At 32.5% G+C, this 27,489-nt stretch overlaps 2 protein-coding genes and 1 long non-coding RNA gene across 7 annotated transcripts in view; 2 read left to right on the forward strand and 1 right to left on the reverse strand.

Annotated features, from left to right (window-relative positions):
• Positions 1-920: 920 nt before the first annotated feature.
• LOC111188841 (uncharacterized) lies at positions 921-8,482 on the forward strand. The gene is made up of 5 exons (XM_049484403.1): positions 921-942; positions 1,879-2,199; positions 3,846-4,157; positions 7,140-7,168; positions 7,409-8,482. The coding sequence occupies exons 1-5, from the start codon at positions 921-923 to the stop codon at positions 7,517-7,519; spliced, it is 795 nt and encodes a 264-aa protein (XP_049340360.1). The 3' UTR covers positions 7,520-8,482.
• A 1,562-nt stretch (positions 8,483-10,044) lies between these two features.
• LOC111197366 (uncharacterized) overlaps positions 10,045-27,489 on the forward strand; it is a 125,185-nt gene continuing 107,740 nt past the window's right edge. For 3 of the 5 annotated variants that reach the window (XM_049484289.1, XM_049484290.1, XM_049484293.1), the window contains exons 1-2: positions 10,045-10,195; positions 10,293-10,631. In XM_049484289.1, the coding sequence (XP_049340246.1) occupies positions 10,153-10,195; positions 10,293-10,631 (382 nt within the window). In that variant the 5' untranslated portion in view covers positions 10,045-10,152. The remainder of the gene's footprint in view (positions 10,196-10,292; positions 10,632-27,489) is intronic. The other 2 variants (XM_049484294.1, XM_049484287.1) reach the window with 1 other exon arrangement.
• LOC125804791 (uncharacterized) lies at positions 19,443-21,163 on the reverse strand. Its single transcript, XR_007440969.1, has 3 exons — positions 21,048-21,163; positions 20,902-20,951; positions 19,443-19,758 (listed from the first exon to the last, which is right to left on the reverse strand). It is a non-coding gene; the product is annotated as an uncharacterized LOC125804791 (long non-coding RNA).

Below are 27,489 nucleotides of genomic sequence, written 5' to 3' on the forward strand. Positions count from 1 at the left end.
ATAGCTTTAATGTCTTCAGTATTATGTGTGTAAATGTTTGATTGTTACTTTGCTTGGTATATATATTTAATTTAATATTAACAGACTGTCTGATACTAAAGCTCATGCAGACAGTCTCTCACTGAGCCCAGTGGAGCTCTGGTGGTCAGACGTGGTTAAAGTCAGTAAGTGAGAGAATCTGACTGACTGTGTGACTTTAACTCAGCCAGTGAGCTCTGACTCTCCAGAGCAGGAAACTGAGAACATGCAGTCTTTAATTTTTTTTTCTTCAGTTTATTTTTCATTTCTCTCTAGTTAATCTATATCTGCTGTTTATTCACTGATGGCTGAAGTTGGGATTATTATTTTCTTTCTCTTCAAAATCTGTAAGTAAATTGCTTAAAGTGAATTGCTTTTGCTTATATGTGTTCAAATAGCATTATAAACATGAATGAACTATTTGTAAAATGGAATATGATAAGAAATATGATGTGTTGTATCCAGTCAACAGTTTGGAAACACCTATTTTGTTTTTTAATTTGGGATTTTATACATTGGAAATTTAAGAAATTAAAGCCTACAGAAACTTGTTTGTAAACAAAAAAAGTTCAATAAGCCAGAATGTTTTTTATACTTTAGTACCATATTTAGCTTTGGGGACAGATCTGCACACCCTTGATATTTTAATCTCAGTGTCTTCATGAGGGAGAGTCTTGAAGGAGTTCCTGGAGGTGCTGAACAATAGTTGCTGCTTTTCCTACATGCTGTGAAGCTCCAGCTCATACCTCAAATCACCATCTCAGTTGGGTTTAGATCAGGGAATATTTGTGCAATATATAATATAATGCTAGTAAAATTATTATTTTTAATTGTCTATAAACTATTACAACATTAAATATTTAATAACATATAATTCATAAGTGATTAAAGGTATTTACAGCATGGCTCAGTGTGTGTTTACAGGTAGATTTTAAGGCAGCGTTGTTAGTTATAATGCACTCTGCAAGCTGGGGCTACAATTCGTAGTATTGAAATGCTATATTATGTTAATGGAGCTTATGATGCATTATAATAAGAAAACAATGTAAAGTTATATATATATATAACTTCATATGCATTTTATAAATGTTTATACCCAAGCTAATAGTGCCTTATAAATGCATTATGAGTTGTTATCATTTTTTATCAACATGTGTTGTAACATGTTAATAATGTGGTCATAGACATATTTATAATATATTATTAATGCATTATAGAGTGTTATGAATGTGTTTATAAACATATCTGTAATGCCTTATTAATGCATTATAACATGTTATGATTGTGTTTATTGATGTTTTTATAATGTGTCTATGGACATAATTATAATAACTTATTGGTGCCTTAGTGTAATGAATATGTCCATAGACACATTTATAATGCTGCATTAATTCAATATAAAATGTAATGAATGTGTTTATAGATACATTTATAATAAGGCCTAATGTATACATTAAAAGACGTTATGAATGTGTGCATAGATATAGTGTTTTATAATGCTTTATGAATGAATTATAACTTTTGCCCCTGAGTCTGAGTTATTGATTCTGAGTATCTGCTGATACAAAGTCCCAATCTAATACTTTCCCAATCCCAATCTAATACTTTGGCAAAAAAAGAAAGAACACATCTTAAAGTTACAACTTAAGTTTACATTTTAAATTGTCCCTATTTTTAAAGAGAAAAAAATATAATTAAAACAGCAATATCAAAAAAGACAATTTTAGCAACAAATAAACAGGTGCTAAATAGCCATATAAAAGTCTATAGTTTTCTTTATATTTTAACAGATCTGTTCCACCTGATTTTTCACCCTAATTATAATGTATTATCTTTTTTTATTAATTTATCTTTTTATAGGTTCTGTTGAAGCCGTGAGAGACTCCGAGGTTTTCTCAGTTAACCCAGGTGACACCGTTCCTCTTAACTGCAGGTCTCAGAGTGCAGCCTGGTACAAGCAGAGACTGTGGCGAGCATCACTGGAAGCTGAACAGACGTCAGATGATGGAAGAAATTCTGTTATTCAGACACAATTTGAACTGAAATGGATCGAGAGCAGCAGCAGCCCAGGAGCTCTTCATTTAGAAAAAGTTAGTGAAGAAGATCAGGGAATGTACTTCTGTGGAGTGAAAGATGAAAACACCTTGAACTTTATTACCAGCGCTTTAATAGACGTGACAGGTAACGGCACTGCTTTTCAGCTGCTTTCATTCACTGATATTTAAAAAAAAAAAAGATTTTATTAGTTTATGAAAAAAGTCAACCTTTTCTTCGTTTTGGGACAACAAGCCTTTAAATTTGCTAATTCACTTAAAATAAAAGTAACTTAAGTTAGTGAAGAAAATATTATTTGATTTATTTCTTGATTTATTGGACACATTTTTGCTCTTATAGAAGTGATGGATCCCATTGTACTTATAAACTGAGCACATTTTAGATAAAATAAGAAAATAAATAAATAAATACATAAATAAATAAATAAATAACATTAGGGAATGTTATATTCTTTGTGAAAAATGAAATAAAATGGATTTTAAAATACATATCTTGTGAATAAGGCTCTTCTGGAAATTTGAAAATGAATCCTTTAAATTGCTATATTGCTAAAAATAGACACAAGAATATGTCATAATATAGATATTACTATTGAAAATAAAATATATTTAAATGCCATGTTAATCTTTTTTTTTGCTTAATTTAAATGCAGCTAAAAGTTCAATCGATCGATCAATCAATCAATCAATCAATCAATCAATCAATCAATCAATCTTTATTTTGACTGAAAAGGACATTAAGGGCAACTCTCATTTTAAATGAAGCAGAGCATTTACAAAAACAGGGATTGATATGACAGTTAATAAATACATTTAATAGTTTTAAATTAAAAGATAAAGTAAAGTAAATAACAGTGAATTAAAGAAACATAGATAAAAATATATAAAAATAAAACCTGCAGTTTAATTGATAGGAAATTAAGATCAAAACAAGATAAGAGATAAAAAATAAAAAACTGTTAAAAGCTTAAAGCAGTTTAAGCTAGAACCAACATTTGAAATATATATAAAATATATATAAAATATATATTAATACTACTACTACTACTACTACTACTACTACTACTACTACTACTACTAATAATAATAATAATAATAATAATAATAATAATAATAATAATAATAATAAACAAAAATAAAAAAAAACTAAGAGAAGAATTAAAATATGTAATAAAAGTTAATAATAAATAAGATTAAGTAAAACAGGTACAGGCTGTCTAAAGGTGGTTAGATATTAAAATATTAAAATGATTTAGTGACACCAGAGAGCTGAGATTTAGAGTTTCCTGTAGAGAATTCCAGCTCACTGCTGCTCTGTAGCTGAAAGCAGATTTTCCCAGTTCAGTAAAAACTCTTGCTATCTGATAGCTGATCCAGTCACTAGAGCGAGTCTGATAATTACTGTTATTTGTATTCATCAATGAAGTGATGGATTCTGGCAAATGACCAGAGAGTGTCTTATAAACAAAAATAAACCAATATGTTTCCCTTCATACAATTAATAATGGCTAACCAACTAAACTTAACAGCTAAAATAAAAGATTCCATTTCAACATTTGTTTTTATTTTTCCAATAATTCAATTTCTGTTAAATATTTTCCTTTAACAGTTCTTCACATGATCATACTGTATCTATACTGTATAATTAGCCAGTTATTTATCAGCCACTGTAATGAACTGTTCTGAACACTGTTGAACAGATGTTAAACAGATGTTGAACAGGTGATTAACAGCTGTATTATAAGAATATCTTCCTGTATTGTATTTTTCCAGGATATCCTCAGCTAAACGTTTCAGTGGACGAGACTCCAGTACCGGGATCAGTTTCTCCAGCAGATCCGGTGATTCTACAGTGCTCAGTCCTCTCTGAGATCAGATCAGCAGAACTGAGAGTGTTCTGGTTCAGATCTGCTGCAGGATCATCCTTTCCTGAAATCATCTTCACTCATCACAACAGCAGTCAGCCCGGAACACACCGCTGCGTTTACAACTTCTCCCCCAACATCACCAACAACAGCCACGCCCACTACTGCGCCATGGCCACCTGCTGGAGACTCCTACCATACAGATCACCTGCTGACCTCAGTAAGCTGCACTAATACCATTATTATTGATCACAGAAATAAAAAAATCAGACTTCTGTTATGTACCATATTTTTCACACTATATAGTGTCTCTAAAAATGTGCCTCGTAAACCATTGCGCCTTATGTATAAAAATAGACCAGTAATTAGACGTCCATTGATAGTGCACCTTATATGGTATGCCTTATAAAAAAATACGATACATCGAACCAATACAACAGAAGGTCTTCTTTAACCATTCATGGCAGGAATTTAATATTTTTGCAAAATGTTCTATATGTACTCCACTTTTTAGGGTGTGTAACAGTCATTTTGTGATTTTAAGAATTTTTCCAACACACTCCTAATAATGTGGTTCCAAGACAACGAATGAAATAACTTTTATGTAGTAAATGAAAACAAAATATTTATTTGATTAACCATATCTACTTTTTATATTTACATGCATACATACATTTATAATATATAATATAATTTATAATAATATAATTTATAATATATAATGATATTTCAGTTGTTAAAAAAAAAAAAAGAAAAGTTTATCTGTATGGCATATGATTTTGGTTCCTAAAAGAGTTGTTTAACTCCCAAAATGAACTGCCAACCCCATTTCTAGTGTTGATATATTAATACAAAACATTGTTTGTTGCTTTATGGCAACACCATGCCATAGAGGGTTAATGTTATTTTCTTCACTCTTTTTAAACTTCTAGTCTCATATTTTGAATATGTTATGTATATATTTATTTATTTATTTAGTATATTTGCTGTTGGGTTAATTGGAGACTGGGAAGATGTATGCCTATACTTTAAAGTAAAGAAACATCATGTATATATTATTATTGACACATAACTATTCTTGTTTTTTAGCCAAGTCTGTCCAGAACACTGTGTTCTACCTGTGGCCGGCGCTGGGAGTGTGTATCACTGTGATCTTTGCTCAAATCCTTGTGATCTGCACAACAACAAAGTGTGACCACTGCAGCGGTGAGTTTGTTCAGGCTTGCTTTTATTCATTTATCATTCTAAGATTTGTTTAAACTCTTTATATGGTGTGGACATCAACACCAATGACATTATTTAGGAATCTGTAAATTAACTACAGGTGAAAATATAGGGGGAGGCCATACAGAAATCTGATACATGTCCATATACAGTACATGTCATAACAGAAAATATAAAAATGATCCAAAATCTTTATTTGTCACACTTTTGACTGATCTGGCAGGTGTTCTTATAATGTGTATAAAGAGTTTTTTACCAATAGAAAAAGTACTGATGCATAATTGTTGAACATGCTACTGGCAAAGTCTTGTTGAATTTAGGCCTAAACAGGATAAAACTGATTTGTTGGCATGAACTGAAGATATGGCTGATTTAGTGGTGTAGATTATTATATAATAAGCTTTATGTTCAGTTCAAGTAGTTATTTATTGAAAAAAAAGTTATTGTTATTTTACAGTGGTATGAGTGTTTTTTTACTTTATAAATCGTTGGATGTTCAGATCAGCAATTTCAGTTAAATATATCATGTAGCAGAAGAACACAGTGATATTTGAAAAGTGAAATTAAGTTTATAGGATTTACAGAAAGTGCAATAATTCTTAAATAAAAGTAGGCAGGTGGATATAATTGCACAATCTTGTCTTTTTATTGATTTGAATACCTTTAGTAGTACCTTTAGTGGAACACAAAATTTGTATGGTAAGCTCATTGACCTTCGACCTACATTCACAGGTGAATCCTATTATGAGAAAGGCTTAAGGTGCCAATTACAAGAGTGGCAAGACTGTTCAACATAATGGTTTGGGGGCTGCTATTTCTGCAAAAGGAGGATCTACTGCATATTGATGTCATTTTTATGTTGGGGTGCCCAAATGTATGCACCTGCCTAATGTTGTTTAAAGAATTTCTGTAAATCCTATATATGATATATTTAACTGAAATATTATAAAAGAAAATCCTAAAAATGAAACTTAGTGCACAAACTTATTCACACCACTGTATATTGTATAGGTATTGTATAGATAATCATTAGAAAGGTTTTAACCAATGTCCTTATTCATTTTTATTTAAATAATATAAGAGGGAATTATAGCAGAATGTCAGCAAGATACAATTATTCAAGACTTGGTATTTATTTGTTGTATAAATGCATCTTGGTAATACATGTTATACTGTTGGAAAGCATGCTAATTTTTTTTTTTTTAATGGAGCTACAAGTGTGAGGTACATGCATTTGTGGTATGAGCAGCAGAGCAGAATATGTGGGTTACACCCACAAACAGGCTTTCCAACACTATTAGATTTATTGTCAATAAGCTTTGTTACAACAAAGAAATATACAGCTCTGGGCAAAAATAAGAGACCCCTTCAGTTTCTGAATCAGTTTCTCTGATATTGCTATTCATAGGTATATGTTTGAGTAAAATGAACATTGTTGTTTTATTCTATAAACTCTGGACAAAATTTAAATAAAATTCTATTCTAATAAAATTTAAATTCAAAATAAAAATATTTTCATTTACAGCATTTTTTTTTTCAAAAATGAGAAATGGCTGAATTAACAGAAAAGATGCAGAGCTTTCAGACCTCAAATAATGCAAAGAAAACAATTACATGTTCATAAAGTTTTAAGAGTTTAGAAATGAATGGTGGAATAACCCTGAATTTTAATCTCAATTTTCATGCATCTTGGCATTTTCTCCTCCTCCAGTCTTACACACTGCTTTTTGATAACTTTATGCCACTCCTGGTGCAAAAAAATAAGCAGTTCTGCTTGGTTTTATGGCTTGTGATCATCCATCTTCCTCTTGATTATATTCCAGAAGTTTTCAATTTGGTAAAATCAAAGAAACTTATCATTTTTAAGTGGTCTGTTATTGTTTTTTTTCAGAGCTGTAAATGTACCAAACACTAACTTCTTTACTTTTTGTGTGATGTTTTATTTAATTGTAAAACTGTCATTTTCTGTTCTTTTCAGAGTCAGCAGCAGAGCTAATCCCCAATCAGGTACAGGTGTTCTCTAATGCTTTAAGAAAAAAGAAAATCTAGCCCTGTCCTGCACATTTCAGTGTTTCCCCTGCTTGCATTACACCTGATCTATTATTGAGCAGAAGGTGATGTATTAGAAAAGGAAGCCACTTAAAATACACAGGACAGGGTTAGAATAAAGGTAAAGGATCTTCAGGATCTTGTTTAGAACAATAGTTTTAATCTTCACTTTTTAACCCTTTCTGCTTGTTTTCACAGGACCTCGCTGCTGCAGAGCGGACCTACGCTGCCAAGCAGCCGAGAGTGACGAGTGGAAACAGCGTGCACTGTGAACTGGAATACTTTATGGTGACTGATATGAGAGTGTGATATGAGGCCACAGTGTCAGAGGGTGTGATCAGACTGATGGTGTCTGATGGTACGCACACATGGACATCTGGTCACTGTTTTTCTGTTTTATTTTATTGTTATCTGTGTGAAAAAAGCAACAGGTCAGTTTGTTAAACTAAAGCTGTGATCACACTTTATCAGAACTGAGACTTCATTAGAAAACAACTAGACTCCACCTAAGAATAAACACTGCATCTTATCAGATCAGATCAGAATGACCCACCACCCAATAATAGCTGCTCTGTGGTGGTCTCTCCTGTGGGGTCCTGATCGTTGAAGAACAGGGTGAAAGGAGAATAATAATAAAGTATGCAAAGAAACAGATTGTAATAATAGAACTACAAATATAGTGTCCTCTATGATCATTAGTAGCATCTTAAAAAGTGAACAGTAAATAGCCCTATTTGAGTAATGTTTTAATCCATATTATGGCAATAACTTCTCCACTAAGTAAAGAAAAATAATTATTTTAAGAAATGAGGGTTAGTCAATCCTATAAAAATTCAAATTTTAAAGGATCCTTAAGTGCAGTCACAAAGACCATCAAAAATATTATGATGAAACTGGCACTCATCAGGACCACCCCTGGAAAAGAAAGACCAAGAGTTATCTCTGTTGCACAGGATAAGTTCATCAGAGTTACCAGCATCAGAAACCGCAAGTTAACAGCATCCCAGATACTGTAAGAGCCCCCTAAATGCTTTACAGAGTATTTTTGTTTGTTTAACATTTTTAAGTTTAATACTGTAGATGATTCATTATGTGTTCCTTCATAGTCTGGATAACTTCAGTATTCATTTACAATGGATGGAAAATGTGTGTCCAAACTTTTGACTGGTACTGTATGTAGATGTAGTATCTCTTCCATGGGATCAGTAAACAATTTCACACACAATTTCAAAAGCAAATGTCAGTATAAAAAATAGAGATACGAGGTTTTTGCCATCTTTCATATATATAAACCTGTTTTTTATATTTTATATTTGTTTTTACTTTTTAATGTGAATCATATAATAATTTATTTTAAAACTCACTGACCTCTTTTTGTTATTTTTAAATAAATGCTTTTGGTTGTTACTCCAGTGATGTAATATCTGTGCCTATTTAGAAACTGTTGTTCTGTGCCTGATTTCTCAATATGCTGTATATACTTTTATATTTGTAATACCCAAATATTATTTAGAGGAATTTGCTGATAGCAGAAATTTAGATTTTAAATTATTCCTCTCTGACTGGTACAGAAGAATGTCTCTAATGTCTCTCTCATCTTTAAATGGGTCTAACTGTGTTCATATCTTACTGCTATGAAGCTGTAAATTATGTTTTTCATGAAATGGTAAAATGTTTCTTTTACAACATTGATATGTGTTCTATGATCTATTGTGAATAAAATATGACTATGACATTTGCAAATCCTTTTATTTGTAAGTATTCATTTTTTGTCCCACACAGTCCCCACTTTTTTGGAACTGGGCTTGTAAATTATATGTAAGATAATTGAAATTTTATTTTAAATGATGGGTATGTGGGATTTCGTCCACCTGTAATATGCTAACATAATGATTTCAATACTCAGTGACTTTTAAAGATACTTTTATATATTATATATTTTTTCAGAATAAATACAGTATGAGGTATTACTGTGTTATTACCAGTTAACAAGGTAATGTCCAAAAATATAGGACGTTAATACACACTTATTTTTGGGGGTCCCTTTTACTTCTAATCTACCCCAGTTATATTAATTTGTACACACAAAAAATAAACAGTAATGAGTTAAACATTCATTCAAATGTGATGAAAATGGTTTCACATGTTTAGACAACTATGTAAAAATATTTTGTGTGTATAAACTATATATTATTGTTTTTATAGATGTAACATTGGTATCAGTCAGAAATATTTTCAGCTGCTTCGGTTTGTAGATTTCAGGCCCAGGATACCTAACCCCATAATTAAAAAATAAGTATAAACATATTTAAGTATAACGAATGTTTCATATGTCGTCATCTCAGATTATTACTTATTTTATTAATTTACCAAAAACATATTTTTGAAACTGGAGAGAAAGAGAGAGAGAGAGAGAGAGAGAGAGAGAGAGAGAGAGAGAGAGAGTGCTCAATATATTCCTCGCTTGACCATCTAAGGATAAATTCGGTGTTTTTGGGAAGGGAAGGGCAATCATTAAAAATATTACTTTTTAGAACTTTTCCAATTATATCCAATTGTAATTATAATAAATAATGTTCACTCATATTATTTTGGATCATTTTTATTATTGTTATTGTTTCAATTTGCTACATTAAATAAATGTAAATGTATTTGTATTTTCTGGAGAGATATTACTACAGAAACGTCAGTTTCAGTTACTTAGTTATTGCATGTTGGACTGTGGCTCAGTTTATCAGGAACTAAAACTATTCATGAGAAAAAAAAAATGCTATTTAAGAGATGTGGCAGCTTCTTGTGGTCATTTAAATGAAGCAGAAAGAAAGAACCCTGTGACTTTTATCAGCCAATGAGGTTTGTTCCATGTGCTCACCAGACTATTTCAGCTCGCTCGCCTCCTTTAAGACTTTTCCACCAGGTTATAGCGGTTGTTATTGTTGAGGATGGCTCGAGCTGGGATTATATTCTTGATTCTCTATGAAATATGTAAGTGATAAACCTTCAGCAGAACTTTTTTTCAGTTATTGTTCATTATTGTTTTACTTTTAACTGAAATTTAATGTAATTGTATTTGATGTTTCAGGTTCTGCTGAAACTGTAGGAAATACAGAACCGTCGATTGTCTCAGTTAAAGTTGGAGAATCGGTTACTCTAAACTGCACATCTGCACTTATAGATAAGTCTAAAACTGCATACTGGTTTAAGCACAGACTGGAGCACAAACCACAGGAAGTGGGATATAAGCTCAAAGAAAAGATGGAGTCTTATAATAATTTTAAAAGATTTGAGTTGAAGGAAGTTGGCAGTGGGGTTTCTCTCAGTATTAAACAGGCTCAGAAACAAGATGAAGGAATGTACTTCTGTGGATCGGTTGAACAGAGCACTGTGACCTTTTCTACTGGAACTTTCTTAGCTGTGTCGGGTAAATACACTGTTTCTGATTTTGCCTTTAATATTCTGACTATGGTGAATCACTTAAATATGTAAATATTATTTTATGTTTTAGTTTATTATTGTTGTTATGTTCTATTGCTGGGTTCAGAGGCGAGTTTCCCCCTCTCTGCCTCTTTTAGTTTATCTGTTATTTTACTTATATTATCTCATTATTGTGTGATATATGTCCTCCCTCTGCACAATTATCACAGTTACTAGAACTTTGAATTAAGACTAATAAGGAAGACAAACAGTAACACTGTAACATAAATGTCACAAATAGCAGTACATTTATAGTAATAAACATTGTGAAATTATTAAGTAATGTCTCAACTAATTATCAATTTACACCCGTTAAGACATTATTAAACATTACTACATTTCAATGCTTAAGATTGTAAATAATAATGAATTACGACACTTGTTAGAAATGTTATAACGATTTATAATGTCTCAATTACTTATTATGCAGTAAATACTGTTAATTAACATATTTACTATTATAATTAATGTATATACAATCAAAATTGTATCCCTGGACATGGTTTACTTATGAGAATAAACAATTATTTTCTTCTTTATTTAAAAATCTATTTATCATTTACATAATCATTACATTAATCCCAGCTATGGTTATAAGCTAAGATGTATTAAAAAATGAAAAAAAAAAAAAAAAACTTTGATAATTAAAAAAAATCGTTCTATATATCCTTTGAAATAGGTCAAACATAATATAATAGAAGAGTTAATCATAATAACAAAATTCAGATAAATTCAGATAAGCTTATAGCACATACAGTTTGTTTATATAGTTATCAGTTCCGTCTTTATCAGAAGGAAAAAAACCTCAGACTGTCTCTGTTTTATTAACCAGATCCTTCAGACATTTCAGTTCTCCAAACTCCAGCACTGCAGTCGGTTCCTCCAGGAGAAGCAATGAATCTTCAGTGTACGGTTCTCTCTGAGATCAGATCAGCAGAACTGAGAGTGTTCTGGATCAGATCTGCTGCAGGATCATCCTTTCCTGAAATCATCTTCACTCATCACAACAGCAGCAGCAGCAGCAGCAGCCGTCAGTGTGAGATCAGCTCTTCTAAACACAGCAGTGTGTACAACTTCTCCCCCAACATCCCCAACAACCACCATGCTGCAACTTACTACTGCGCTGTGGAGACCTGTGGAAGGATCATCGTTGGAAATGGAACAACAGTAGAAATAAGTACGATTTTACTACTAAATAAGCACACACACATTCACTTACTCACAATTAGTGAGGACAGTTCTAGGGAATTCTAAGCCTAAGCAGTGACTCAGGAGATCAAAGTGATAGCGGTCTTTTATGAAGCAAATGATGGTTTTGCAACTGAAATAAGTGAAATAGTAAAATCAGTATATGATATTGTTGCTTCTAAACAACACATTTATAAAAACTTCAAATTCTGTCAATAACTAAGAAACAGTTCAATAGTCAGTGATGATTACAGGCAGACACAAAGGAGAGATGAGGTTTGGGTTGGGGATTAGGTTGAATGTGGTCTAGCACAAAAGCCTCTGCCCTAGTGCCTCCATGCACTAAAGTATCCTCTATAGGGGTAAAACAAGACAAAGTTTTGTAATTGCTGCTCTGTGTAGGGAAACAGTGATTAAGCCCCTACTAGGCTGCCCCTTTCTGTAATAAATAATGACTATGTGCTGAGAACATGAATAATTTGATAGTGTATCTGAATGAGTGAGTGTCTTTCTGTTTCTCAAATAAAAAATGTTGCAGTTATAAAGTGTTTGCTTCTGTCTATGAGCTGTGTCCCAAAGCGTGCTCCCTCCAGTAGAGAAAATTGGAATGTCTATATGGAATGTGTGTATGGTACATAGTGAGAAAGCATGATGCGGTGACCAGTGTGGTGCCCCTCTAATAAAGAAGTGCCCCACCAGTGAAATGTTTAGTGTGATGTGGTGCCCTATATTTTTCCTTACAATAGGAGAAACTGCATTGGATAGTAAAAGACAAAGTAAATTGAAGTTGTCAGTGATAGTTTTTTTTTTTTTGTACACTGTATGTAATTTTTGCTCCACATTCTATAGAATGTTTAGATACCAGAGGCCGAGTCTTTAACCAGAGTTGCCAGGTTTGTGGTTTTCCCGCCAAATTGGGCTCGTTTGAAAATCCAGTCGCAGGTAAATAATTTAGAGGTGGTGGGGTGGGCTTTTTTTGGGCTACTTTTAAAAAATTACTGCGGCCGCCAAAAAAAAAAGGGTGTTGCCTTGGATGTCAACACGGCGGACAAACATGTAGAAATCGACACTAAAATATGAAATCATTGATTACAATCAATTAATTAATTAATTCATTTATTTATTCATAAAAGACAGAGAGAGAGAGAGAGAGAGAGAGAGAGAGATCACAATGTAAACAGAAATCACAAGGTGAAAAAAATGTTAGAGGGTCAAGAACAAAAATTAGTAAGTAAAAGTTTTTTTTTTTGCTAATTATGTTGATATTAAATGTTCTACTCTGGAATATAAAACTGTTGAAAAAGAACTAGAACAACACTAATGCTACAGTATTATTAATGATTTTTAAATAAATAGAAATACTCATAATAAATCCCTTATAAACAAAATCCTAAGTCGTACACTCATAGTTGTTTTCCCATTTGTCTCACATGTGTGACAGACAGATACTTTAAGCTTGTTTTGATTCTAAATGGTGGGTTTTAGACTGACTTTGGGCTGGGTATTTCTGTTGGACCTGGCAACCCTGTCCGTAATCCTGGCACCCTGTTAAAATGTGTGTGAGGAAGTAAAACAGCAAGATTTGTTTGTAGCTGTAAAGATTGAGTTTAACCTAAAATCACTTATTTAAGCAATCTATAGGTGAGCCCTGTAATTGTGCACCAAGCAACTTGATTTAGACAGTGTCGGTGTGTCTTTGCTATCGTAACAATGCAAAAATTATGCCTTGTGCATCCTAAAACACACAAAAGGCATGCATTAATTCTCTTAATTCATCATGAGTGTGTTTTGGGCTTAACGTGAAATAAACCAATCAGTGTGTCACCTGCCATTCCCTTTTAAGAGCCAGATGCGCTCAGGTGGATTGCTATTTTAATGGCGCAGAGCCTCTGCAATTCTCAGCAGAGGAAACTGACCTGCTCGTTCACGCTGTGAAGGTGCACAAGCAGGTCATTTATGCTTTATTTTCTATTCTGTTTATTGTTGATGTAAAAGTTGATAAAGGTTTAACGATGATAAAAAGTAAGGATTTAATAATGAGGACAGATTTCACAGAACACGTGGATCAAAAAGAATAAAGTAACAATTTGATATGAACTCCAAAAACAGAACAATGAGCAGAAAAAAACATCATTGTTTTTTTTAATATATTATGCACAAATGTGGGTAGTGATTAGTGAACAGTGGATGTGACACTATATGTACAATCGTAACTTTTTTTTGAGGTAAAATCTGAAGTTCATGCTGACTGTTATTGTGATGTTTGTTCTATTACAGAACAGGAGGACAGTTCTACAGGTGTACTGGTAGTCGCTCTCGGGGTGTTTTCAGGAGTGTGTTTGGTTGTAATCTGTGCTCAGGCCATCATCATTTTGAAGCTGAAGAGAACCGGGCCATGTGCTGGTAAGAATAATTTATAATACAATAACTACAGTAGATTAGATTTACTTAAATCAGACATACTGTATCTGAAATAATATTCCATCACTGTCTTTATCTTCTTTCTGCTCTACAGGGAAACTTCAGCCGGGCGCTGTGGTGGAGAACGCTTTCAGTCAGGTACTCTTCATATAGATTATTATTCTCTGTAATTATGAAATAATACTGATTAGAAGCTTAGTTTAATTTTTAAAGTGTAGCTGAAAAAGTGTGGAATTAATTGAGAAACATAAATAGTGAATAAATAAGCAAATTGCATTGTCATGAGTAATTAGCATATGGAGGAGATATAAATAGTAACTCTTTTTTTAAGGAAAACTAATTAGTGGCTTATTAACATCTTGTTCTTTGCTCAATAAAGTTTCAATTAGACCTTTTTAAATTATGTATTCATTGCTTATTCAAGCTTTATTCACTTATTTAAGTGGCTTCTGCTTGCAGTTCAGCACCTTAAACACCAGAGATGAGGAAGAAATTGTATTTTACATATCAATACTCATTATTATTTCTGTGGTTGTTTATATATTATATTATATTATATTATATTATATTATATTATATTACACACTAATGAAATCTTTTGTCTGTTGCTTATAGTCTAACTGCGCATTAAAATCATAGATTATATAGCTTTTCAACACTTTGTTAACTGGTACTTAAGATTTATCATTAAGTGTTGTTAAGAATTAACAAAATTTTGGAATATGAACCACGCCTCAATTTCCCGAGCTCCTCCCCCTGCTCCTATGTATACCTTCCAGGTGCTCACCTACGTGACTTTCGACCTCGCACCCGCCTCCACCCCATCACCACCCTCGTCTTCATCACTCATCTTCATTACTCACCTAGCTGCGGGGGGGACCTTGCTTGAGAACCGTCTCAAGCTTTTCTGAACTGTACCCCAAGTAACAACATCAGTTCCCCTCCCCGCATCACATAGGCGGGGTTCATTATAGCAAAATAACTCACAGAACTGACTTGTTCTTTTTTCACATCATGCGTTAGTTTGCTTGTTGTTCACTAAGATGGATCGCTTTTGTGAAACACACCCCTGGTTTGTTATTAAATCTGTATTTTTGTAGAATACTGAATGTCATTATTAATCAGAATCAAACAATTTCTATTTCCCAATAAATTAACCCACCTCCTAGAAAATACTGATGCTGCACTAATTAAGCCATCAATGCAGTAATCCTGCTGACACCGGTTAAATCTCCAATGTTTTATTATAGTGTGAGGGATTGGAATTTAATGCTGACTTTCACTGGACTTATTTAAATGTATCTCCAAAATATCTGCAATTTTTTTTAAAGAGAATTATACAATTGATACAAACAATATATTTTATACCTTTTAATAGAAGTGGATGAAAGACAATTTCAGCTTTGAATTTAAACGTTTCTGTTGCCTATGTATCATGGAGTGTGAACACAATGTTAGGATATCAGATTTACATTTGATAAATAAATAAAAAAAAAAGATAGTTATACATAAGCTCTGCTTTGTGCTCTAGTAAAAGTAAGGGATCAAATCCTGAATTTTTATATCTCTCTCAGCAGGACCAGAATGCTGATAGTCTGAATTACGCTTCAGTTCAGTTTAAAGAGAAGAAACCTAAACGAGAAGAGAGACGGAGGAGAGAGGAACCGGAGGAACTGGTCTACTCTCAAGTCAGATCCACCACTCACCGTCCAAAACATTAGATCTACTAGAGCTTAGTATTACAGTCTTTACAGACAGACAAAAAAGATAGATAGACAGGCATACAGATATTAGATGTTAGACAGAGCAACATATATTAAGTAGCATAAAAAAAACATTGTACAGTATTAAGAGTAGATCTATTACCATATTTACGTGCAGGTACACATATTGTGTTTGTATTTAAATTTATTACTTTTATTTTATTTTCCAGATTTGTTTTATGTGGCATTTTTAACTGTATTTTCTTTTTCTGTTTGGCCTGTAAATAGCCATGTTTTCATTAACTTTTAACAATAGGAGATGTTTGATTTATTAATATCATGAATGTAACATAATTTAAGCTTTATATAGATTTAAATCTAAGCAGCATGTCAAAAGGTAGAATTAAAAAAATGAACTGCTTAATTCAATTCCTAGCGGTTTCTATTGAAATTTATTTTTTCTAATGAAACTTAATTTGTGGAAAATAATTTTCAAATCAAATTGTTCATTTTTTTTGTGATATTTGGTTTGTTTTTGTTTTAATTTCATGTTATTGTGCTCTTTAGGTTTCTAAATATAGAATGTAAATCGTTTGATTTGGTATTCATTTAGATCCAATACAAGAGTTCATATTTAATAAATTAATATTTGAAGATACTTTTTAGTGTTTTATTTTATTTTTAAAGTTTTTTTTTACATAATCATATCATGTTAGTTTAAAATAGAGAATGATATCAACATCTGCTCTAAAAAAAAGCAAATAAAAAACAGATTATTTTTATTCACACCAGTCAGTGGATTTACTTACAGATCAGAAATAAACATGTGTTAGATTATCACCTCATGATATTATATGTTTTAATCCCACTTTAAATAGTGTTCTCTAAAATCTGAAGAATGTATTTACAAAATTAAAGAGAATATATAGAAATATATCTCTTTATAACACCATTTCAGCTCTTCAACACCATATAATGATATTTATATGATCTCTAAATACGGTTTATTAAGCTCATTAAATGGTGTTGAGGGGCTGAAATGGATACAGGATATAGAGACTCAGATAATGTTGGTGTTGGATGTAGTGTAAGCGGAAAAAGAAAAAAATACACCCATTATTGACTTTTTTTCAGTGGCACTGATGATCATCTAGGAAGCACTGTGCTTTTTGTGTGCAGATCCAGAGTGTCTTTAATTTAAGTAATTTAATTTAAGGATTTTTTTTTCGGCACATTAAGTTTTTTAGGTAAAATGGCAGGTAAAAAAAAAGGGAAATGCATCCCATATTTGAATCCATTATGAATGCATTACAGTGTTCCTGTAACAAAATTACAAATCCTTATAGGTGTAAGTTCCTCCTGGAACAACTGTAAAATCACCATGTTGTTCCTTTGTAGAGTCTCACAGGAATAACATTCAATTTCAACAAAAGCCACTTCTGATCTGTTCTTCTTCTTCTCACACGGGTGAAAGCAGAAGTGAACTGATTGAGATGTGGGTAAAAGTCAGAGAGCTGATTTTATTTTGTACATATATTTTAAAACTCTGCAGATTTGTACAGTGCACTTCTGCTTTTGTAAACTTGGTCTGAAGAAGCGATGCTGTGGTTCACCCTGGCCAGAAATAACTGAGCATCCTGTGGAAACTTTGATGAGTGGGAGGGAGGCTGTTTTATCTCAGAAGCTCGATCAGGGTGGTCAGAGCGGTCTGCATAAACACAGCATCAAAAACACTTCAGCGGCAGTATGTGTAAAAACCACAAAAGGCCTCAGTCAGAAGCAAAGGTGCCCACTGACATGATGCACTTGCTTCAAACTGTTCAGACAAAATTACTGGACACATAGATATTGTAGCATTGCTGTGAGAATTTCCAACTCCCCAACTCAATGCATTTAAAAATAATGGATTGAGTTCCATCATTCCAGAAAACACAAATCTGCTTTTCCACACATCAGGCCTGACATTAAGCATGGTGCCAAGGTGAACAAAATATTTTCTCCCTACAGATTTATTTTGTGTTTCAAACAAAACTTTTGTATCAGACAAAGAAAACGAATTTGAGGAATTTTGTTTTAATTCAGACACATTGGAGGGTTGAACATGAACATCATGTTTAAGATCATTCACAACATCTCAGTCAGACTTTGACTAGGACGATCCAAAACCTTTTTTTTTTTTTAAACATTTAAAGGGGGACTTGTTTGTGTGCTTCGGGTCATTGTCCTGCTGCAGAACCCAAGTACGTCTGAACGTGAGGTCACAATCTGATGGCCAGATTCCTGGTTCCATCTATTACAGCAAGTTGTCCAGGCCCTGAAGCAGCAAAGCAGTCTCAGACCATCACACTCCACCACCATGTTTTACTTTCAGTATGATGTTCTTTTTCTGAAATTATGTGTTAGTTTTACGCCAGATGTAACGGGACTCACACCTTCCAAAAAGTTCCACTTTTGTCAGTCCAAAGAATATTTACCCAAAATTCTGGTCCCATGTTTTCTCCATTTGTAAAAAACAGCTCTCACTGTGGTCTTCTGGATCTTAAAGCTGATAGATGGTCAAAGACTTTGTTTTCTCATCTGTTGTTAAATTTCTTCAGATCAGGGCATAATGTGTTTCTTTTTGAGATCTTTTAGCTGCTTCATGTCAGACAGGTTCTATTTAAGTGATTTGTTGATTCTCCATGTGTGGCTGTGGTTTCCTCTAATAATACAAATTATAAAATAAATTAAATTCTACTGTATAAATATGTACACAAACAAGTTATTGGTAGAAGAAGGATCTCCAGCAAGGACAGACGTTAACCCCACCCACATTGTTCACGAAATTAAAGCTTCAGTTTATTGTATTTAATTACTTTATTTGAATATTTTATATAAAAAAAATGAAACATAATGGAAAATATTTACCAAGTAACAACAAAGCTGCAACTCAAAAATAAAAAAAATGTAAATTGATTAAAGAGATCCACAAAAATTGACACTGATAGATAGAATAAACACAGTAAAACAGCGAAAGGAAATTTGTGATAATTACACTCTGATAAATGTTGTGACTGGAAATATAATATGAACTTGAGACCTTCCAATGAATATATGCTGTATTTAATGACTGTTATTTTAATTATTGTTTTTTTGTTTTGTTTTAGTAAATGGTGAAATATAAGAATAAATAAAGCACCTAATTAAGCACAAGAATAAATACCCAATTTCTCTCAATAGGGGTTATTTAACAACTTACAATAAGTGTTACAAATAACAGTACTTAGTACAGTTAATAACATTGTTAAATGGTTAAGTATTTTTTTAAGTAATTATTATTTTAACTTTAGTTGATACATTGTTAAATGTTTATGCTTAAAAATACTATAATACTATAAAAGTAATAATAACATAAAGCATTAGTTCAAAATGTTGTAATGATTAATAATAGTGTCAATTAATAGTTAGTTGAGACGTTCTGTTGTAAGTACTGTTTATAGATGGACCATTATTGAAAAATGTTACCTGAAAATATTGTATTAATTAAAAGATTCAGCTTATTGATGAAATAAATGTGATAATGATTTGCTGGTTCAGTAACCAATCACATCAGCTCCATTATTTTTAAACACAGTGAGTGTGGATTCATGTCTGACTGGTGTAGCTCACTTCAGAGTATACACTATTCTGAGGACGTCCGCTTTTCTTCTTCCTTTTTCTTTTAGATTTTTTCTCAGCGAAGTTCAAAGCAGCATAATTCAGCTCTACATCATCACCAGGTTCCTGTAACAAAATCACAAATCCTTATATGTGTATGTTCCTCCTGTGGTCATCATATTTTATTATTATTATTATTATTATTATTATTACTATTATTATTATTATTATTACTATTATTATTATTACTATTATTATTATTATTTGTATTTAACCAGGCAAGTCATTAAGAACACCCTCTTGTTTGCAATGGCAGCCTGGCAACCAAAGTTCACTCATGCTAAACCTCAATATATCTTTTTAACCCAGATAAAAATCTAGTTTAAGACCAACTGATCTTTGATGGTTAAGGCGGTTGAAATCTGGTCATCCAGGTAAAAATATAACCTATACTGGTTATTTACCTTGGTCAGTTTGGTCATGTGTGTAGACCAGCTGAACCATGTAACTCAATTAAACACACACAAAAACATTTTTATTTATTGAAAACTGCTGGCCAACCTGAAGTTCTTGATGCTTAGGATTGTACAACAATAAAATGTGTAGGATTTTCAGAGCATGTAGAACTAAATGTTTTATTTTCCACCAATTGATATAAAGTTTGCATATTGCACAACAATAAAAAAGAGAGGACAGTATGTGTAGTGACACACTACCAACCCATGTAATAACAGTTGGTAAAGATTACTTAGAGTTGAACAGTTTTTGAAATTGAATGTGTGTCAAGGTCCTTTTAGACATTAAGTTTAATAATTTATCTAAAAAAGAAAAAAATCTAAATCTGGAAATGTTTTGAAATATTTGAACATTTTTGTCCAAACTGGAATTCTAAATGCTTATAATTTAAGAACTGACCCTTAGAAAAGGTTATTATAAAACAATGAAGGATAGAGGTTATTTTGTTAATTCCGAGCAGGCTAAATATTTTCTGGGAATTTGAAAATTAAAACGCCAGAAATGTTGGACGTTTTTGTAAATTGCTGACCAAACTGGGATTCTGGAAGCTTGTAACTGTGCAACAATAAAAAAATACAGAACCTTCTAGACGTTTAATTTCTAGGAATTAGAAAAAAAAATAATTTTATTTATTTTTTAAAATTCTTAACCCATAAAACTTAAGGGCAAACCTGCAGAACCCACACAGCATTCCTAAAAAGAGTAGAGTGAGTAAATATTTATAATAGTTTCCATAAAACATTATTAGCCTACCTGGAATTGTATTCCCTCTGTGATTGTGAGATCCTGGTGAGATTTATTACCTTGAGAGACGGAAATGATGTCATTATCACCGAAAAAAAAAAAAAAAACATCATCAAATACAAATTGTGTGTGTGTGTGTGTGTATATATACTCACCTCTACAGTGTTCGTAACCATTTCTCCATCGCACACAAAAGCAGCACAGTGTGATATTCCAGATAACACACAAGCCCAGTGCCAGTCCCATTCCAATGAGTGGAGAGGAATGTGTTTCTGTAAAATCACATTTTCAATTAATAAAACTGAGAAAAATATGTTTAGTTTGGACTTTATAACCGATTCAATCCAATATTAAAAATTGAATGTATATTATCTACTTTAATAATTACAGTGACATGAACACAAACTCGAGCGGCAGTCTGTAAATTCTAGAAAACCGTTGCTTCAGGAAACGGCGTAGATCAACCCATGTGAGGCCTCATCTTACGAGGGAGACGGAACACTAACCACAGTGCTTTTTTATGGAAAATATAATAATATAAAAATGTATTTACACTCTTTAAATAACTTTAAAGTTAACTTGTAAATATTAATTATATTTATATATTTGCTTTTTGAAAGATGTTTCCAATATCCTTTTTTTTAATAAAGTTGACATACTGATCATGTTACTTTTTTGTAAACAGAAAAGGAAATATTGACGTCAGCAAAAATGTTTGCTGTTCTGCCCAAATATTGTATAAAATCCCTATTAAAACTAACCCGTGGCCACAGCTGTTCCATTCCCGATAATGATCCTCCCACAGGTCTCCACAGCGCAGTAGTAAGTTGCAGCATGGTGGTTGTTGGGGATGTTGGGGGAGAAGTTGTACACACTGCTGTGTTTAGAAGAGCTGATCTCACACTGACGGCTGCTGCTGCTGCTGCTGCTGCTGTTGTGATGAGTGAAGATGATTTCAGGAAAGGATGATCCTGCAGCAGATCTGATCCAGAACACTCTCAGTTCTGCTGATCTGATCTCAGAGAGAACCGTACACTGAAGATTCACTGCTTCTCCTGGAGGAACCGACTGCAGTGCTGGAGTCTGGAGAACTGAGATGTTGAACTGTGAATCATCTGGATAATACATAATATTGAGGGTCAATGTGGATGTGTGAACTTTCTAAAATAAAATAATGTGTTAATAAAGAAAATATGGACACAGTAGGTGAACTGACGTTTATTAAAACAATGATTGGAATTAGAGATGCTTAGATGATTTTTATTTGTATATTTAGGTTATAATTAACTACATTCATTAAGTATTGATACATTAGTCATTGATGTATAATTGTATAGAAGATTAAGAAGATAACTTCACAAAATATAGAGTCAGTAAGGTGTTATAATAAAAATACATTTTATTACATTTATATTATGTTACATATTTAGATATCTTATTTTTTCTACTCTTATCCTGAAACATGAACCAAACTCTTTGCTTTATAATCCAAATGCTTTTAAATCAAACTATTGTATGAAAATCTCACTAAAATATATTTTATAAGTTCAGATTCTTCTTGCACAGAATTGCCATTAAATTATTGCAATGGCCTAAATTGACTTTTTGTGTTTTTTACTACTAAATATAGTTATATATTTACATTGCATCCCATATTTAAAAAAAACTTTTGGATATTTTCATAAAAAACATGATCAAAATACACAATTTTTATACATAAATTAGATGTGGAATTTAAGAAATTGTATGTTTCTTACAAAGAGAAAAATTCCTATACCGTATGTAGCTTATTAGAAGCCACCAAATTAAAAATCAAATGTATTCCATTGTAGCCAACAACAAAAAAAAAACACCTTTGCCAAACAACAGGTCTTACATCCATTTTCTTCATGTGTTATACAGTCAGATTTTATTTTGAAATGATTGTGGTATCAATGGCAATGCATGTTAAGATGGTTAGTGTGTTCAGTAAAATACATTTAATTTAGAAATTTATTTAAACGTTTTTTTTATTCTACTCTTAACCTGAACCATGAATTGCACAAACTTTTTTGCTTTATGGGCCAAATGCTGATACCACAGGACCACAGGACTGTAAAGAATGATGCTTAGTAATTTTGTTCAGACTTTTTACTGGTTTCAACAAAACCATATATTTCAGCTTTAATAAATCACCAATATAAGCTACATAAATTATAAGTTACCTAGAAATGTAAGACACTTAACACTGCAATGTTCTGTTCATTAATGTAAATACATATAAAATCATGATATTCACATACTGACTGATGTAAAAAGATACATATATTTACCTGTAACAGCCAAAAACGTTCCTTTATAAAAGCTGATTATTTTTAATGCAGATGTTGCACAGTAATAAATCCCTTCATCATCTTTAGTGGTGTGAGGTATAGTCAGACTGATGTATTTTTCTGTTCTCTCCAGTTTAATGCTGGAGTTTTGGAAACCTGGGAACAGGATTGTATCCATAGTCCTCCCCTTGAGTCCCATTTCCTGAGGAATCTGTCCCAGTGGCTGTTTATACCAGAGAACGTCCTCATACCGGTCAGGTAACGTACAGTTCAGAGTAACGGCCTCCCCAGAGTGAACCGAGACCAGCGACTGTCCCTGATAAATATCCACAGCTCCTGCAGAAACTAAACAAAAAAATATATATTATCAGAATTTATTGTCAAAAAAAATACAAGGTTATTTTTAAGGAATGTTATTAGTAAATAATTAAAGTACATAAATATTTTCCTCTTTTTAATGTGTAATAGACACTCACATATCTTTATATAGACGCATAAACTGCAGAGAATCCAGACTGAAGTCGTCTTCATGACTAAAGCACTTGAAGCAACTGATATTCTGAACAACACAGTGGAAAGAAATGATTGACAGGCCTGAAGCTGTGAGATGGGGTCACAGCATATCCACCTCATTGGTTCTCACCAGTCATGAGTTACTTTTCCATTCACCTGTTTGTAACCTCCTCTAAACCCCCGTCTTCTTTTAACTCTTATTTTAACCATAGTCTTATACAGTGATGATTAGAGTACAAAAACATGTTAACAACTAGAACAAACCCATTGAAAAATGGATTTAAGTCAATCGGAAATTTTGTTTAATTTGTAAAATAATTAGTGGTTTCAATCAATTAGAAAAAAATATCTGAATAATCACAACAATATTTTATGATTAACTGTGATTAATCACACTTGTTTTTCTTAAGATGCAAGATTTATAGCGGATATTTTAATGTAAATAAAATTTATTTGCATTGAAAAAAGTCGTGTGGTCACATGCCTGCTCTGATACAGTTTGTGAAAATAAACTCCACCACTTTTTGGACAGTCACTGATGCAGCATTACTGGGAAGCCTGTGCGCTTAGTAAGGAGTGAATTTTGAGCCAAAAGTTCCACACAAAAAAAATTAAATCTGCAATCAAAATATTAAGAATCAAAAGGTAAAGTTCTATGTTGTTAGCTAGTTACCAAGTCAGTGAACTAGTAAGTTATTTAGTCAGTGAATTAGTAAGTTACCTAGTTAAGGAACTAGTGAGTTACCTAGTCAGTGAACTAGTAAGTTACCAAGTCAGTGAACTAGTGAGTTATCTAGTCAGTGAACTAGTGAGTTACCTAGTCAGTGAACTAGTGAGTTACCTAGTCAGTGAACTAGTGAGTTATCTAGTCAGTGAACTACTTAGTTACCTAGTCAGTGAACTACTTAGTTATCTAGTCAGTGAACTAGTAAGTTATCTAGTCAGTGAACTAGTGAGTTATCTAGTCAGTGAACTACTTAGTTACCTAGTCAGTGAACTAGTGAGTTATCTAGTCAGTGAACTACTTAGTTATCTAGTCAGTGAACTACTTAGTTACCTAGTCAGAGTCAAAAGTCTTTAACAGAAAAATCCAAAGAAATCCACAGAAAATAAAAAAAAACTGACAAAGACTGACAAAATCCAAACTGAAATAATAACTGCAAAGGTTATAAAGTAATAAAGTATATTTAAAAATATATATTTGCTATATATATTTTATATAATTTTTTATATTTTATATTTTTTCTCTTTTGAATTTGCAACATACAATTTTTCTTCTGATTTTAAAATTCACTCCATAGCTTAGAGGAAAGCACCAGATCCCCAGCTCTGATACATCAGATAAAGCTATATTTACTGTAAATGGCTTTTAGCCAGATTTTAACCGTGTTTTTTAGTTGTGGCGAGCCTGTTTTATTTGAGTTAAATCTTCAGTTGGAGTGGACATTCGGAGTGACAGCGAAGTAAATGATGAGCTGAGCCTCAAAATCACATCTGACTTCAGTCCCAGAAAATCAAACAGGAATCTGGTAGTATTAACTCTTCACCAGATAATGAAAGATAATGAAAACTGATCTTTCTGAAGTAAGCCTTCATCTATCTATACCAAAAAAACATAATGGGTGACAAAAATAATTAGGATTTTTTTTTTTCTTAAAAAAATTCTGTTCCACCATATTATAATATTAGCACTATTGCAGCAGCTGGAGTCAGTCCATAACTGCTGCACCATTTGTAGCCAGCAAGTGGTTCAGCTTAAATAAATTTAACTTAATTTAACTAGTTAAACCATTAAAAAGTAGCCACTAATGCTAATGCTCCAGCTTTAGGGAAAATCTGCAAGTCTAAGCTTACTGTAAATAATCAGAAGCGCTTTACTCACCCAAATTCGTTTTTCAGGAGGAAAATCTGTGTAGATTTTAATCCAGTGCTGTTTGACCTGACTGTTTTTTTTTAGTCTTTTAAAGAATTACAGTTTTATTTACTTACGGTAGCTTAGCCTTACAGGTCTCGCCACCCAGTGGCCAGACCTGCTGAGTTTATAAGGAAAACATGGCAACATCGTTCCTACTACTAGTTACTGCATCACATAAAATACCCCTAATAATATAGTTTGCTTTATGTTTGAAAATAGACCAGAAAATAGAGATTTATTTATAGTGTGCCTGATAATCCAGTGCTTCTTATTGTGTGAAAAATATGTGATGAAACCAAGCTAACTTTATATTTTGGAGTAAAGGTAATTAAAATTTCTTTGTTTTTACTATGTTTAGACTAATAATAACAATAATAATAATAATAATAATAATAATAATAATAATAATAATAATAATAATAATAATAATAATAATAATAATTATAATAATACTGATTTGCATAAAAATAAAAAATATATATCTAAAAATATTAACACATTACCATGTTTTAAATGTATTATAGAATTTGCTGAATGTGCTCTAGAGTGACTCCTTCCTCAGATTATACATCACCTTGTTGTTGTAGCAGCAGCTCTCCCATGTGGCCACAGTGAAATCATCAAGTCATCAGCATAAATATAAAGGATAAAAAAACACTTTATTTTGTGAATTCAATGAAAACAGAGAAATATATTTGGACTCTGCAAATTGTTCAACTCTGCTTGTTTTGTTTTCAGGTATTTTTCTTTATTTATTCAATGTTTTCTCAAGTTTGGAAGGCGAATGATCTAATCATTTCCATTCATATAAACTCCCCCTTCACTAGTAATGCCCCCAACACTAAGAGGGTGAGGGCTGATGCATATATGGGTAGGCAGTGCACTCTGAGACCAGTTAACAGATGCCTGTGGTGGCCAGCATTACAAACGGGTTGATAAAGGGAAAGGACGCCACCTACTGTTCCCACCCAGAGAGAGCATGGCTGTACTCTCTCAGACTCCGGCGGCTGATGGAGAAGCAGCATGCTTAATCCAAGCAGAGCTCGACCACCCTATCTGCTTAATATTTTGTCAGCCCCCTTAATTTAAAATAAGGCCCCTGTGTCCAAGGCCCCCCTCACATCACATTAGGTGTCACAGTTAGTGACAGTTAGTGCTCCACATCAATGAGAATATGAAAATAAAGTGTCTCTCAGTACAGGAAAAGTGTGAAAAGACTCCACAAGAACAAACTGACAGAAACAGCATTCAGGTCAACCTGTGATTGTGTCTCTCGAGGTGGAGACCATTAATAAATAATAGTATGATTAATAAATAATAATCATAAATAATAGAACCACAATCACACAAAGATATTTAGAGGAGGTTGTGCAGAAGAATCAATTCAGGGGTTGCCTATGGTTCAATATATCGCAATATATTGTGGAAGTGTACGCAAAGCGATATACTGCATGAGATAACACACTTTCACATTTTTTTTATCGTTTTAAATTAGAAAACTTTTCACTCAAAATACTTAAAAATACTGCTTTCTAGTAAGTGGGGTTTAAACAGAACACAGAACTGTCTGACTTCATTATTTACATGTACACTAATAATGATCTGTATCTGTATTTTTTTGCTTTAAATAAGAAAATGTACTTTATTTTTATACAAAATACTGTACAATACTGCCTCCTAGTGGCGGGGTTTTAACACAACCATTGTCTGACATCATTATTTTTAACTTGTAAACTACTGATTAAAAAATCTGTACAGTATAGCAACAAAAAATATCGTAAAACAATACAGTGCTGATATTTTCATATATCACTATGAAAAGCTTTGCAGCACCACAGTGAACATGCAAAAATACTT

This window comes from Astyanax mexicanus, chromosome 10 (genome assembly GCF_023375975.1).
Source record: "Astyanax mexicanus isolate ESR-SI-001 chromosome 10, AstMex3_surface, whole genome shotgun sequence".
Taxonomy (NCBI): domain Eukaryota; kingdom Metazoa; phylum Chordata; class Actinopteri; order Characiformes; family Acestrorhamphidae; genus Astyanax; species Astyanax mexicanus.

Excerpts from the sequence above, each read along its gene's own strand:
- LOC111188841 (XM_049484403.1), top strand. The coding sequence starts at position 921 with ATGGCTCAGTGTGTGTTTACAG. Across the intron at positions 943-1,878 it reads GGCTCAGTGTGTGTTTACAG|GTTCTGTTGAAGCCGTGAGA; the intron begins GTAGATTTTAAG and ends ATCTTTTTATAG. Across the intron at positions 2,200-3,845 it reads CGCTTTAATAGACGTGACAG|GATATCCTCAGCTAAACGTT; the intron begins GTAACGGCACTG and ends GTATTTTTCCAG.